The sequence below is a fragment of the Lampris incognitus genome, chromosome 5, assembly GCF_029633865.1.
Source record: "Lampris incognitus isolate fLamInc1 chromosome 5, fLamInc1.hap2, whole genome shotgun sequence".
Taxonomy (NCBI): domain Eukaryota; kingdom Metazoa; phylum Chordata; class Actinopteri; order Lampriformes; family Lampridae; genus Lampris; species Lampris incognitus.
The window spans coordinates 26,088,512-26,103,983 of NC_079215.1; the positions used below are offsets into that span (position 1 = coordinate 26,088,512).

The 15,472-nt window shown below is 43.2% G+C and overlaps 1 protein-coding gene across 3 annotated transcripts in view; it reads right to left on the reverse strand.

The window, feature by feature from the left end:
* tsc2 (TSC complex subunit 2) overlaps window positions 1-15,472 on the reverse strand; it is a 74,089-nt gene that overhangs the window by 40,990 nt on the left and 17,627 nt on the right. For 2 of the 3 annotated variants that reach the window (XM_056280208.1, XM_056280207.1), the window contains exons 15-29: window positions 15,256-15,411; window positions 14,506-14,625; window positions 14,258-14,380; window positions 12,547-12,653; window positions 12,244-12,409; window positions 10,747-10,869; window positions 10,464-10,598; window positions 10,167-10,356; window positions 9,874-9,967; window positions 9,686-9,788; window positions 9,477-9,571; window positions 6,365-6,505; window positions 3,406-3,567; window positions 3,125-3,283; window positions 2,913-3,025 (exon numbers count right to left, since the gene is read on the reverse strand). In XM_056280208.1, coding sequence (XP_056136183.1) covers window positions 2,913-3,025; window positions 3,125-3,283; window positions 3,406-3,567; window positions 6,365-6,505; window positions 9,477-9,571; window positions 9,686-9,788; window positions 9,874-9,967; window positions 10,167-10,356; window positions 10,464-10,598; window positions 10,747-10,869; window positions 12,244-12,409; window positions 12,547-12,653; window positions 14,258-14,380; window positions 14,506-14,625; window positions 15,256-15,411 — 1,987 coding nt within the window. The remainder of the gene's footprint in view (window positions 1-2,912; window positions 3,026-3,124; window positions 3,284-3,405; window positions 3,568-6,364; window positions 6,506-9,476; window positions 9,572-9,685; window positions 9,789-9,873; window positions 9,968-10,166; window positions 10,357-10,463; window positions 10,599-10,746; window positions 10,870-12,243; window positions 12,410-12,546; window positions 12,654-14,257; window positions 14,381-14,505; window positions 14,626-15,255; window positions 15,412-15,472) is intronic. The other variant, XM_056280209.1, reaches the window with a different exon arrangement.

Consider the following 15,472-nt stretch of genomic DNA (forward strand, 5'->3'; position numbering starts at 1 on the left):
TTGAGTATATGTCTGTTACACTTTTGCATTGAAAAAGTTGAATAAACTATAAATCATAAAAAAACAACTTCTGGTTGACAAAAGATCAGGGAAGTTGAAAGCAACAAAGGAGGAGGAGGAGGAGCCCCTTTGTCAAGTCCACAGTGACCCCAGAAGAGAGACAGCTTGGAGGAGATGGAGAAACTCATCAAACCAGCTGAACCAACTATCCCCTTTAGAATAGAGGAACCAAACTGGCAGGAAGTCAAAAAATTTCTCAAGAAGGCCAGAGGTAAAGCAGCCCAAGGGCCAAATGGCATTCCGTACAAGGTGTACAAGTATTGCAAAAGGCTCAGGAGACAACCCTGGAAGTTACTGAGGGTGGCATGAAGGAAGAACTTTCTTGCTGATGACTGGTTGGTTGCAGAAGGATGCTTCATCTCTAAGGAAGAAGACTCCAAAGAGATCAAACAATTCCATACCATCTCAATCCTCAACATGAAAGGCAAATTTTTCTTTGGGATTCAGGCAAGGAGGCCAACTACTTTCATGTTTGACAATGAGTATATGGACACATCAGTTCAGAAATGTGGAGGAGGCATCTGGCTGTCTTGAGCACACCAGCGTAATCTCTAAGATCATTGAGGATGTGAAGAGGAACCACAGTGACCTGACAGTACTTTGGCTTGATCTAACCAATGCCTATGGAACAATACCCCACAAGCTAGTGGAAGCAAAACTGAACAGCGGCTTACCTGGCAAGCATAAGGCATGGGGATACCACCAACATGGGGTGCTTCCCAGACTGCTCTGGCCACTGCTTGTTTATGAGGTACCTGTCTCCACTGTTGAGGAGCTGGAGAGGAAGATGAACACCTACCTGAGGAGATGGCTGGGTGCCCCGAGAAGCTTCTGCTCTATTGGCCTGTACAGCACAGGCAACAAGCTGCAGCTGCCAGTAACATCCATAGTCGAGGTATACAAGTTAATAAAAACACACCAGGCCACGATGCTTTGAGACAGCAAAGATGCAAGAGTACACCAGGCAGGCACTGAGGTCAGAACAGGCCGCAAGTGGTCAGCCAGCAGAGCACTGAGGGAGGCGGAAGATTGCCTGTATCATGCCGACATTGTTGAGTCAGTAGCCCAGGGCAGGCTGGCTCTGGGTTGCTCCACCAGGGCAAGCTGAAACAAGGCTAACCCGAAGGAGTGGCATGGCATGGCTCAGAGGGAGATCCGCAAGGCAGAAGAGAAAAGCTGACATGTCAAGGCTGTCGCCATGAACAAGCAGGGCAGCTGAACGAGGTGGGACAGCATGTGAGAGGGGGCACTGACCTGGCATGACATCTGGAGTATAGAAGGACAACGGATCAAGATTCTGTTGTGTTCCGTGTATGATGTCCTGCCTACTCCATCAAACCTCCACACATGAGGGTTGGCAGAGAGTCCCAGATGCACGCTCTGTGGAAGGCCAGCCAACACTGAGCATGTCCGCTCCACGTGCTGGTCAATTATGGGGCATGGGAAATTCCGGTGGTGACATGACCAGTTTCAAACACAGTTGGCTGTTGGTGTGGAGCAGGCAAGAAAGAAGCCAAAGGAACTTTCCAAGGGCCTTTGTTTCATCGACTTCCTCAGGTCAAGGGAGAATGCAGCAGCAGAGATTAGGTGCAAAGGGGTCCTGGCTACGGCAAGTTACTGGGAGATGCGGGCAGATCTTAAGAAGCAGCTCAAATTCCCAGAGGAGTTAACCCACAAGAGCCTCAGACCCGATACTGTCCTCTGGCCTAAAGGTACCAATCAGGTGGTTCTTATTGAGCTTACAGTGCCCTGGGAACTGAGGATGGAGGAGGCACATGAGCGCAAGCTAAAGAAGTCCTCATCTTTGAGAGCCAACAGAAAGGATGGAAAGCCTGGAATCTGCCAGTGGAAGTCAGCCGCAGGGGCTTTGCAAGTCGGTCACTCTGGAGAGCTCTTGGACCGCTTGGGATTGAAGGCCCGGGCAGGAAGCCGCTGGTAGCCAACAGCATCAAGCAGGCAGAGGTGGCATTCCAGTGGATCTGGATAAAGTGGAATGAGCGGTGGTAGAACCAACCTGGTGACGGGTTAACATCATAGAGTTGAGTGGTGGAAAGTAGGGGTAGTACCAGAATGCTGGTTCTACCGTCAAGCCCCCCCGTAATGTCATGGGTTTAAATCCACAAAACATTGAGGAAGGTGGGTGCCCACTTGAAAACCTTCAAAAGCCACTCAGTTCATCCCAATTTGGAGTGAGATGTCTTGAGGGAGGGAAAGAAGGAGAGCGATGCCACTGGCTCCCAGATGGCGCAGGCCCAAGTACCTGTGAAGGTGAGCCAGTTGCGATAATCCTTATCGTATTTTGCATATAGTATCCAGGATAAATTTAAATTTAATGCATTTTCGTAATTTTTTGCTCTTTTAATAAGAAGTGCTGTGTGGTTTATTACAGCCTCATGTAACCTTACACAATGACTACGACGAAAATAAAAAAATAATGATGATAATAATATTCAAGAAAAAAGAGCTCTGGTATTTGTAACTATCAGTATTGGCAGATATACAAATTCAAGTATCAGAATCGGAACTGAAAAAAGTGGATCAGTGCATCTCTACTGTGACCACTACAGAAAATTGCAGATGAATATTTAATATCCAGGAATTAATCACATAATCACATTACAGACACTACCACTACTTATCCCTGCAACCAATTGGCCACAATTTCAAACATTGACCATACACAGTCCAGCCATATACTAGGATTTGACATGGTCTTTTTTTCTGCTCTGCTAGGCACTTAAACAACTGACTGACTCTCACTAATAATCCTCCAATATCCAATTCGCTTCAATAACTTTAAAGTCCCAGGTTAAGTTCTACAAAGTAATAATCAACTATCGTGACAGGTTTACCTGACATGGAGCGGACTCGTATGCGTGTGGCTCTGTTGAGCTGCTGGCTAGACTGAGACTCCAGTTTGGCCGGGGCCTCTTTGGTGTGACGAGTATGTAGAGATGGATCTGACCTACAGGACAAGGGAGGACAGACTAAATCAGCTGACGCTGTGAAGAAAACTAAATCCCTTGTGCTATAATTTGAGTGTGAGTGTGTGTATGTGTTTAACCTAGTCATTTCTCCCCCTCCTCCTAGTCGTTGGGCCACGTCTAGACCCAAAAGGGCTTGGGTTCTGATCCCTCCACTGGTGGTGATGGTTACCAACTTGTTGCCCACCAACCAGGTCATACTACGGCCCCCTGCAAGCAGGAATTCTGCAATGGGAGACCTAGTGGAACGTAAAGGTCAGGATCAAGTGTCTCACCCTTACACAATTCACTCTTTATTGTGTTTTTCCAATGTTGGTGCAATCCACACTAAAAAAAGCACACACACAAATTTGAGCCTGACCTCTTTGGCAAGGCCGAAAAGTTGGAGAAGACATATCGCGCCATCATGTCCAGACAGGTCTCCGTCAGCTCCAGGTGGACAGTCTTCAACCCCTCATCTGCCTGAGTTACAGCATTTTCATCTGCAGATCCCAAACTACAAGTGGTAGTAGAGGTTTGCATCCTACAGGGGGCAACAGACAGAAGGATAAGGCAGCTAGAAGGGGATGGAGAGGGGAGAGAAAGGTGCACACACTCCAGTTGGACATACAAGAATTAAGTACAAAGAAAAGCATGCAAGTTTGAAAATACACACACACACACACACACACACACACACACACACACACACACACACACACACACACACACACACATACATATATACACACATTCACATCAAGCCATGCCAGGGGTCTTATACCTTACAATAAAAATATGTTATGCATTTTTGCAAGTTCATACAGATAACAAATACGTTAACTTATCTCAAACAAACACATAAACTCACAAAAGCACACACTGGGACTTGGTATATGATGTGGCAGCACATGCAGGCTTTGATAAAAAAAAAATTGTGTACCCCAATTTGTCATGTGTGTCTCTACAGAGTTAAAGATTTATGATATATGTGTATTAGTTTTCTGATGTTCTTTTATTGTTCTTTACATTAAGCCCAAACATGGCACAGTTAAAAAATTGCAGACAAAGGGAAAAGTTGGCAAAAAATAAAAATGGGGCAACGGCGAACTGTGTCTGTAGCAGATGTATCTGTACCATCATTGCACTATAAGCTCCACTGTTCCAATTATATTTTCCATGTCTATCTGCAGAGGTTGCAGCACTAGTTTATATCCATAGTAACCATTGACATGCAAATAAAATTGGCTGCATCTTCCCTGCCTCTGAAGGTATTAAGAGTTTCCACATTAGACTTTTTCCGACAGTAGTAATGGCCACACTGGCTTGCTGTTGCAGGGGTAACTGCACACATTTAGTAGAGGTAGGTGTAATTTAGACCAACATTCTCACATTAAGCAGGGCTAAGGCTTCTGTTCTCTCTTCATAGCGAGGTGTAATCAAACAAATAACAGTTAAACAGTAAAAAAAAAAAAAGTCTTTTAACTATTAACGTTTCAAAATTTTCCAAAAAAAATCATTTTATGTAAAATGCTATGATAGATGTTTATTCAAAACTAGACTTGCTGGAAAGGATATTATTTTATTAAGTCGAAGGAGGATACAAGTAAAAGTGAAAATTACAATGTCTATTTAAAAGCAGATTAACTTATTTATAAAAGGTGCTAAGAAGAGACTAGATTTCAAAGGTTTTAGAGGTATATCGTTTTGGCAACATTTTTTCAGTGATATCAGTTCCTACAGTGGTGATGAGGTGCAACCACCCACTCCCACCAAGTCTCAGTTTGTGCTGCAGAGCAAATTTCACAGACAATTTGATGTATTGACTATCAATTAATGCCATGGTGTCTGTGTGTGTCTGGAGGACACCTCCCCATATCTCCATAAAACATCCAGGTATTATGCCTCATTTCATTGCATTCCCCCACAGCAAAGCAGTTCATCTGGAACATACTTGTAAATCTAACATTACAGATTTGTACTTTTTCAGAGCAGTAGCATCCATCCAAGTGTCAGACCAATGATGTAGTTTTAAAAATAGTCTATTTTAAAGGTGATTATCACAAACATAGATACAAGTCGTTTGGGTTTTTTTTCCCAAGTGGAGAAGGGTAGGTGTCCACAAGCCATGAGGTTTCAATCTAATCTGACTGATGCCTTCAAAGAGATGCAGAACAAAGTGATTAAGAAAATATTTCCTTTGCAGCCCTTAAGCAGTTATTACCACCACAGGTTTTATAGATCTGTATTGCAGTTCTTAAATCTGATAGAGTTTCACCACCTCTTTCTTAGTTCACACAATGCCTTTCCCTTACAAGGCTCACAACACATGCAACTGAATGACTGAAGTCTTGCTGCCACTTGCTGGACAGGTATAACATGACACACATGCACACACAACATACAATGATACTTTTACTCTATCAGAAAACTGCATGGCTCAGTTTAATTGACATCATTCACTCACTTTCACCACAAAGCAGAAAATAGGTACATAGGGAAGTACATTGCTAAGTATGTGTGTGTGTGTGTGTGTGTGTGTGTGTGTGTGTGTGTGTGTGTGTGTGTGTTGATGAGTGATATGAATCTTTTGTCTGACTTGAGTCAATGTTTCACACACAATTAGTTCTAAAACCCCACATTAAGAGATTGCCATGGTCATAGCAGTACACATCTTATGAGTGTCTGAGTGCAGAAAAATCAAAGGCAGCAATAAAAAAATCCTCAGGCAGGCAAGCAAAGCTGTTGTGTTGAGCATGAATCCTTATAATTGGTTAGAGAAGCAGCAAATACACTTCCACCAGAAATTACGAGGGACCAGCTATTGGTTGCTGTGGCTGTCAAACAGACTAAAAAGCTATCTTTCTAACTACACATGCTCAGCCCTGGTTCTTCTTGTCATTAATTTGCTGTTAGGCCAGTCAAAATCAGAAAGCGCCACACACACACAGTAAAACAAAACAAACACAAACTCAATGCAAAAAAATCAGTTAGCAAAAAAATGTTAATGCTATGTATTAAAGCCAAAACAAACACAGTAACACTGACATGGACCAAGATGTTTTCTGATGCATAAACATGCAAAACACAAAAAAAACAAGCAAAGTGCCAAAAGCACACAAGTACAATCACAAAATAAACCCAACGATTCAACAAACAAACCCTCCTCCCGCATGCACTGCCCAAAATGCAAGGTGTCCATGATCAACAATCCAACCCTTCACCCACCCAACGTCCCCACATGACCATGATGCTACACCCGGTCAACCATCCCATGGAGGAAGTAATAAGTGTTTGGGTTGTTGTTGTATCTGTGGTTACCCAGAGCGCTCTTCTCTAACCTGCGGACCGCATGCTCGGAGACACTGATGCTGCGGGAGCGGAAAGCATCCATGGCTGACAGGTCCCTCAGCTCTTTAACCGGAGAGCTGCTGCTATTGGCTACCGCTGCTGCTGCCTTCGCCATTTTCGCTGCCCGCAGACTGAGTGGTGATGGATACCATGGCGGCGGGCATGGGGAATGGACCCGAAGGGCAGTGGGCAGTAAGGGGGTGGACCATCGTAATGGGATGGGCCAGGAGTGTGTAGGGATGTGGGCGAGGGGAGCATGGCGCACGTAGGAATCGCAGGAACAAGGCAGCAGGAAACATCACCCCAACGCCAGAACAGCATCCACACAAGCAGTTGGACGCAAGTCGAGGAGAAGGGCCAGAGAACAAAGGGAAGGTTCCACATGGGTTAAAGGGCAGAGGTGACAGGAGAGAGGGCCGGTAGAAATGGAGGGCAGATCCAGGGTGACGCAACCACCCCCCCCAAAACCACCCCCACAACGCAGTGCCCAATTGCAGGGGGGGTCAAATGAGGTGTTGAAAGAAAAACAAAAACAAGGTGAAAATTAACAGCAGTGAACACTATGAATCAGAGCACAGAGGAGGAGAGTAAGGATAGAGGATAAAAAGAGGGAAACATCAACAAAACAGACAAGCTACAGAAGAGGGAAAACAGCTTCTGTGTTTCACAGTAAAAAGAAATACAACACAAACTATTCAGGAAAAGTACTGAAATTAACATCATCTCACATAGCAGGTACATAGTGAAGCCAAGGGTTCCAGTACGGAAAGGGGTGATGTAGTAGAGATGGACTCAGCAAAGGCTTTGTTGAATGGAGGTTATAAAATACAAACACATGAGGACTTAAAAAAAAAACTGAAAAGGAAACACTGGGATGAATCTGTGAGTTGGAGCGCAGCATGCCTGATCTACAGTTAGCAGAATACTGTATTAGGACTACATGAAAGCCCACTGAAAACTGCACCGACTGTTATATACGGTACTGTGAATAACACTGGGGGAAAAAAGCCACTGGTATGTTTAAGACATCCCAAAGCTTAATTTAAATCAGTTAACATACTTTGCAACCTCATTTCCCCCAAGGTCATAGAAATAAAAAAAGACACCCATGAAATTGGTCTTTGAGACCACAGGCCATTAATAAAAAAATTTTTTTAAAAAAAGTTTCTGGTAACAAAGTGTACACACAAATGTCAAATGTGATCCGTTTGAGATCTGGTATGCGGCACTCCAACCCAACAACAGCAACTAAATGAAGACCACCAATTAAATAAATTGATTACACAAAATGGGGTACCAAAGGAGGAATTAAATGGGAGATCAGTACGAAACATGACATCAGCAGAGTAACTATGTGTTAAGAATGGGCTTACTTTATGATGCTTCACTATTAAGCTTGGTTTTACCACGCATAATTGAAAGTGAATGGTGAGAGTGTGGAACCAAATAAATGAAGGTTGGAGGGAGGGCAAGGGAGAAAAGACAGGAGACAAAGGTATCTCCTTTAAATATCTGAGACAACAGAGGAAAAAGAGAGATGGGAGGGGAGGGCAAGGAGACTTGATAGTCAACTGCAGTGGATCTAACAGCAAAAAATGAATACATAAAGAAAGTAAAACACAAGGGCTTGGCACAGGGAAGCAGGAAATTAAAACAAACCAAATGGCCCATTCAGAGAGTTGAATTTGGATTCACATATGAACAAAAAAACGAAGAAACGCAACAGGTATGTTATTACGTTGAGGTCTTATTCTCACACTCTGAAGCCCAGTTAGGATGAGACTGGGTGTGCAAGCCTGGGTTAAATCACTGGTTTTCAGACTCTAGGGTTATTCTGGATGCTTTTATTAGGAGTTTCTGGGGGGGTGGTTGATAAATGCAGAGACTCTATGGCACTACCTATTGGTTAAGAGTGTTAACCTGCTGAGAAGCTCCCGTCATCCATGTGTGAGAGAATATTGAGTATGTTCACATGCACACCAACATCCCACGAACAGAGTAATCAGTTCAATACAATATTCCAATTAAAGCATTTTCATGCACAGATTCTTTCAGTAATTAATCGTAGGTCTACGGGGCTGACATTACAATCTGCTACTCTAGTGTTTCCTGGTCCTTTCTTGTAACTGTACCTGATAATGGCAGTGTCACACTTCAAACGGGCATGTTGGATAATTTCTATTACTATACAGTTCTATTTTTTTTTGTCTTTAAGCATTATCACAGAACACCATAACATTCCTAACAGCCATCCTGTTTTGAGAGTTAGCCCTTAAGCTAAGCCATTTTAATTTGTTTTGTGCCAACATCTGATTCACTGCAGCTTTTGATCTTTCACGTGCACAGTTAAAAAAAAAAGAAGAAATATACATGCACCAATAAGCAGTAAGACTGACCATAACTCTGGCGCGTTATTCGTGTTATGCTCACTATGATTTTGACCTCACCCTGATGATGATTAGCTGATAAAGGCATGTTTGTGACTGTTAAGTTTGAGAAATGCCTTCATTGTTTATGATTACATTAGTTTGCATGTAGGGCCACATCACAGGGCCTGGCGGCCTGTCTAGGGTGTCTCCCCGCCTGCCACCCAATGACTGCTGGGATAGATTCCAGCATCCCTGTGACCCTGAGAGCAGGATAAACGGTTTGGATGATGGATGGATGGTTAGTTTGCATGTAAACATACCCCTTATGATTTTATATATTTATGCATGAACGTTTTATTTGCTAACATATCGGGGCATAAGGGAAAAAAATCCCTACTTTCTTTCTCCGTAACTACAGCTCAGCAAGTTTTATAATTAACGTCAAGATTAGTGGATTTCAAAACAGAAATCTTGGTAGAAAAACAGCCCCCATCAAAGCACAGAAAACATAGATAATAAAACTTTACAAAAATAATACTGAAATAATAATCACCATGGCAACCTGAGAGAAATTATAACTGTTGAACCACAATACCAGGAATGCCGAGTCCCCAGTTTACTTGACAACCCAAAACCTCTTGTAGAAAAGCAGCCACATCCTAAATTAATGCGTGACCACTGTGAAGTCTGAGAGTACATAGTGAGTCTTGCTTTTGGCGTACACTTGTTTTACCTCTTGGGTCTCTCATTAAGGCTGGTGCTTCGGGCTCTGAATGAACTTTGCTCATGACTGTCATCAAATGGAAGCAGGGCATTGGAACGCAAACCCTGGAAAGAAAGAAATGGAAAGGAGGAGAGGAAAAACAAAGAGGTGCACAGCTGAAACAGTCAAAATTAACAAATGGGAGACAAACCACCTCCAAACTAGATAGGGGTACAGACCTTAGTGATGTACTGAACAAAGTCCTTGCGGAAAGTAAGTCTACAGCGGATGAACCACATGGCGATCACATGGTGGGCAAGCGACACAATGTATTGGTTGAACCTAGGAGTCAAGGGGGGAACATTTACGGTTTAAAGTGGCCCGTGTCTACAACTGTGTGTGTGCTTGTATAAATGCGTGTACTCACTTGGAGGGGTTGGTGTAGGGAAGGGAGATGGCGAAAACACTAACATACTGCTCGGCAACAAAGTTGGCGTAAAGATGGGGCAGACGAACCAAAGCTACGAGAAAAAACAAACAATATAACCAAAAACACGCTCAGGTGTTACTAAAGTCTAGAAATGAAAACTGTTATTGTCATAATGTAATATGAATAAGGGAGGCAGCCAACATTTCAATGCAACTGACTATAAATGAAAATGTTCAGCCATCCCAGTTAAAAGAATTAAAAAAAGAGTCCAGACAAGATTTTAATCTCACTGGAGAGGAACTCCAGCATAGGAGATGCCATTGCAACAGTTGCTGAGATGTGTGTGAGTTTGACTATGAGAGCTGGGAGCAGCTTGATCATGATGTCCGGCATCTCCACAGTGCACATTGTCAAGGCAACAACACACTGCTTGGCACAGCGATAGATGAGGCCAGTTTCCAGGCACTGGACCAGTTCTCTCTGTGAGTGGGATAAACAGCAAACAGCATAATAAATTATCCAACAAAATGATACATGGGTCCAAGGATTGTAGCTTTGTGTGTAAGTGAGTTTGTGTATGTGCGTACCTGTCTGGACTGCTCAAGGTAGTTGTGGTAAGACGTGATAGTAGTGAGCACAGGGACCACTGCCAGCTGGACATCTGTGCGAGAAAACCCATCTGGAGTCTTCCTCAAACGATCTGTGATCAGACGATCTGTCACCTACATGCGCATGCATGCATGCACACACACACACACACACACACACACACACACACACACACACACACACACAAATTGGTGGATGGTGATGTATATGCTGGCTCTGAGTCCATGGGGTTTTGTATGTATGCTGACTTCTGTGTATTACCATGGAGCAGAGAACGGAGCAGAGCTGGTCCAGGCTGCAGGGCGAGGTGAGCAGCAAGACTTTATACTGAAGGGTCCATGGCAGCTTGTCCAGAACTAGCTTCAAAACCTTCCAGTCTGTCTCCTAAGAGAGAAACACAGATCCGAGTCCAACCATGCAAGTGTGTTTTTGTGTGGGATATCTTTGTGATCAATAGAATAGACACAGCAATCATCAGTTATATTAAACATATGTGTCCACAATCAAGTCATATACCATATACCATTGTGCTTTATGTTTTATTACTGACTATGACAATCTCGTACATGGTTCGTACTTGGCTTTTATAGACAAAGCTCTCCTTGGGCTGGTTCCTCTTAATCCGTGTACATACATGTGTAAAAACCAAAATCAATACAGCCTTCGCTCTCATGATATTCTACAGATGTTGGTCACCAGCGTTAAAACAGAACTGGGCATAAAAGCATTTAAATATGCTGCCCCTTCTTCCCGGAATAATGCACAGATGGACCTGAAACTGTCAGAGCTGAGTACTATGGGGGAATTTAAGTTAAAGGATTGAGAAAATAGTACTCTTGGTCAATGTGATTGCTCCTAAAATCATCATTGAAATCGTTCTGGAAATGTGTATTTGTCTATGCATCATAACTGGATTTTTGTCCTTGACCTTGTATTGCATATTAACTGGATATTGTGTTCATTCGTTTGTAGTGTGACAGTTGTATTTGCCTGTTTATATTGTGTGTGTTTATTATTGTGACAACGTTTATGCTGCTCTCTTTGCCAGGTCACTCTTGAAAAAGATTTTAATCTCAATGAGACTTTAACCTGGTTAAATAATGGAGATACTATATATATATAGCGTTGTTTTTTTTCCAGAAACCGTCAATGGTGTTGATAAGAGTGCTCAACTAATGAGGAGCGGAATATCAATATAGATGTAGGGAAAAAAAAGTTTAATACATAGTACAAGCTTGTTTCGTGCGTCACGCACTCATCAGCTGTTAATGTGATATATATATATATATATATATATATATATATATATATATAAAACATGGCATGAAACAGGCTTGTACTGTCTCATAAAGCATTTACTTGACTCACTAGATTTTTATATATCTATATATATACACACACACACACACACACACACACACACACTAACCTGAACCCTACACATCTAAAAAGCAACTAAACCTCTGAACAAGGTCTTCTGCAGGTTTGTCCTTTACCCTATGTGATGCGTCTAACACTTTTAGTCCCTGAGCCAATTATCATGATCATCTCTATTTTACACATCTCTTTTCTAAAGCAATAGTTGAAAAGGGTAAGTCCATAAAATGAAAATGAAAGTACGAGAAAGGAAAAATACAAAATCGCACAGGAAGAGTTTACAACATACAACACACATTGTCAAAAAGACTCCTGTATATTTTGTCTGGAGAAGTAATCTATGTAGTGATACAGATCCGAAAATTCTGTTTGTGTGTTTACCATCTTTAGGCACTGCAGCAGGACGCTGAAGGCTGGCGCGTAGGGCAGGTAGGCTGTGCGAACAGCGGATGTGGAGGAAGAAGGAGCGGTGGGTGGAGCAGGGCTGCCCGCAGGAGGAGATGCTGAGCCTGTTGGCTTCTTCTCACTGATGCGCTTTTCTGGCTCCCTGCAGTAACCAAAGGTTTTAATTTAGTCAAGTAAATTACAGAGCTTACGTGTCTCAGGAGGTATACAAAAAAATCCACAGATGTGAGTTTTGACATTGTGTCAGAGTGGTCCGTGTTACTGTCTTTGCAGCCTCACCCTAGGTCACAGTAGCAATAGGGGCTGAACCTTATGGCCCCTTCTTTGTTGGGGACCCCAAGACGATGGAGGGAATCTGCTCGCATCATCAGGAAGAAGTCAAACACCTGGAGCGGTGAAAGAAAGAAAGAAAGAGTGAGTCACAACAGACACACAAAGCAAAAATATAGACTGATCAGACAAAACATTAAAACCACCTGCCTAATACTGGGTAGGTCCCCTTTGTGCCGCAAAAACAGCTCTAATCCATTGAGGCATGGACTCCACAAGACATCTGAAGGTGTCCTCTGGTATTTGGCACCAAGACATTATAGCAGCAGAGTCCTGCTAAGTCCTGTAAATTGCGAGGTGGGGCCTCCATGGATCAGACTTGTTTTTCCAGCACATGCCACAGATGCTCAATCAGATTGAGATCTTGGGGAATTTGGAGGCCAGGGCAACACCTTAAAGTCTTTGTCATGCTCCTCAAACCATTCCTGAACAATTTTAGAAGTGTAGCAGGGCGCATTATCCTGCTGAAAAAGGCCATCAGGAAATACCGTTGCCATGAATGGGTGTACCTTGTTAGCAACAATGTTTAGGTAGGTGGTATGTGCCAAAGTAATTTCCACATGAATGCCAGGCCCCAAGGTTTCCCAGCAGAACATTGCCCAGAGCATCACACTGCATCCACTGGCTTGCCTTCTTCTCATAGTGTATCCTGGTGCCATCTCTTCCCCAGGTAAACGACGCACATGGACCCGGCCATCCACATGATGTAAAAAAGAAAACGTGATTCATCAGACCAGGCCACCTTCTTCCCCTGCTCCATGGTCCAGTTCCGACGCTCACATACCCACTGTTAAGACACTTTCAGCAGTGGACAGGGGTCATCATGGGCATTTTGACTAGTCTAGCTACGAGCCCCATACCAAGCAAGCTGCGATGCACTGTGTGTTCTGACACCTGTCTATCATAACCAGCATTTTTTTTCAAAGCAGATTTTTTTTTCTCTCCCTTTTTCTCCCAATTGTATCCAGCCAATTACCTCACTCTGCTGAGCCATCCCAGTTCCCCCTCCCCCCCGAACAGGCACGCTGACCAACCAGAGGAGGCACTAGTGCAGCAACCAGGACACATACCCACATCCGCCTTCCCACCCACAGACACGGACAATTGTGTCTGTAGGGACACCCGACCAAGCTGGAGGTAACACGGGGATTCGAACCGGTGATCCTCGTGTTGGTAGGTAACGGAGTAGACCGCCATGCCACCCAGACGCCCCTCATCATAACCAGCATTAACTTTTTCAGCAATTTGAGTTACAGTAGCTTTTCTGTGGGATCTGAGCAGAAGGGCTAGCCTTGGGCACTCATGACCCTGTCGCCGGTTCACTGGTTGTCCTTCTTTGGACCACTTTTTGAAGATACTGACCACTGCATACCGGGAACACTCCACAAGACCTACCATTTTTGAGATGCTCTGACCCAGTCATCTAGCCATCAACATTTGGCCCTTGTCATAGTCGCACAGATCCTTACACTTGCCCATTTTTCCTGCTTCCAACACATCAACTTCAAGAACTGACTGTTCACTTGCTGCCTATTACATCTCAGCCCTTGACAGGTGCCATGGTAACAAGATAATCAATGTTATTCACTTATCTGTCAGTGGTTTTAATGCTTTGGCTGATTGGTGTATAGCCAAATATACAGAGACACCATTCCACTACCTGTAGGCGAATGCTGGAGGCGATAGCAGACCAGTATTTGTTCTTGTAATGAAGCTGCATGTGGCTGATAAGCAACTCATAAACACGACCAGTATGGCTGGCTGGCAGACTGTACAGTTTGCTCTGTCAAGAAGGAGATTTAAGAGAACACAGTGGTGGATCAGTAAGTCAGTATAATATCACATTTTCATACTCTGAGAAAAGAAATGTATTAATGACCTTTTGTATGTATGTATGCCTGTTTGTACCTGTAGGATCTCCAACAAGCCTAGTATAGCAGTTCTGACATCTTCCATGGGAGACTCTGCCGTGTGGTCTCTCTCAGAGACCTCCAGGGCCCCTAAGGACACCAGAGAACGGCTAGCCACCTTTACAGAGAAAAAACATTACAGATTAAATATCAGCTTTCTACAACAAAGCTTGCTTAAAAAAAAACCCTAAACAAACCACAAATGTTCACTTGCAACTCTATTAACAAACCTTATTGAATTGAACATATTGTACCAGTATAATTACAGAATGGGTTTGCTTAGCCACTGGGGTGACAGTCAACAAAGTGCACATCAAGACCTAGGGCTAAACATATGAACATGATGTGTTTACACAAAGCAAGTGTTTTCTGCAAACAGAGTTTTAATTGGCATAAATCAACAGACTCATAGAGAGGAATGTGCTAATGATAGTTTAACAGAAAAATGGTATATCAGAACTGCCCTGATGTTAAAACTGCAGACTATCATGCAGATTTCACCTGTCACATATATATTTTTCCTCATGTTATATCAGTTGTGTATAATTTTCACAACTCGCAAGAGTCATGGATTTCAAGGCTAATTGACCCAGGTGAACACTGATTATTTTTTGGTTTATGTGAGTGCATGTAAATCAGGAACAATCTTTTACACATACATCTATCATATTTAAGTGTATGTGTATACATGCTTGAGTGCATGTGAGAGAAAGCACACACAAAATACATGATGAATGTCAATTCCTACTCTTTCTATGATGTCCAACAGGCTGGTAAAATGGTGTGTGCTGCAGCCTTCTGCTAGGTCCACCAATAGTTGGGTAGCCTGTTTCCTTACGGCCAGGTCCCCATCCTCAGCAATCCCACTCAACTGGGGAACTACCACCACTTCAATCAATTCCTCCTGAAAGAGGAAAAAACAATGACTGGGGAGTGTTTTGAAGAGAAAAGGGAGAAATGTTTAA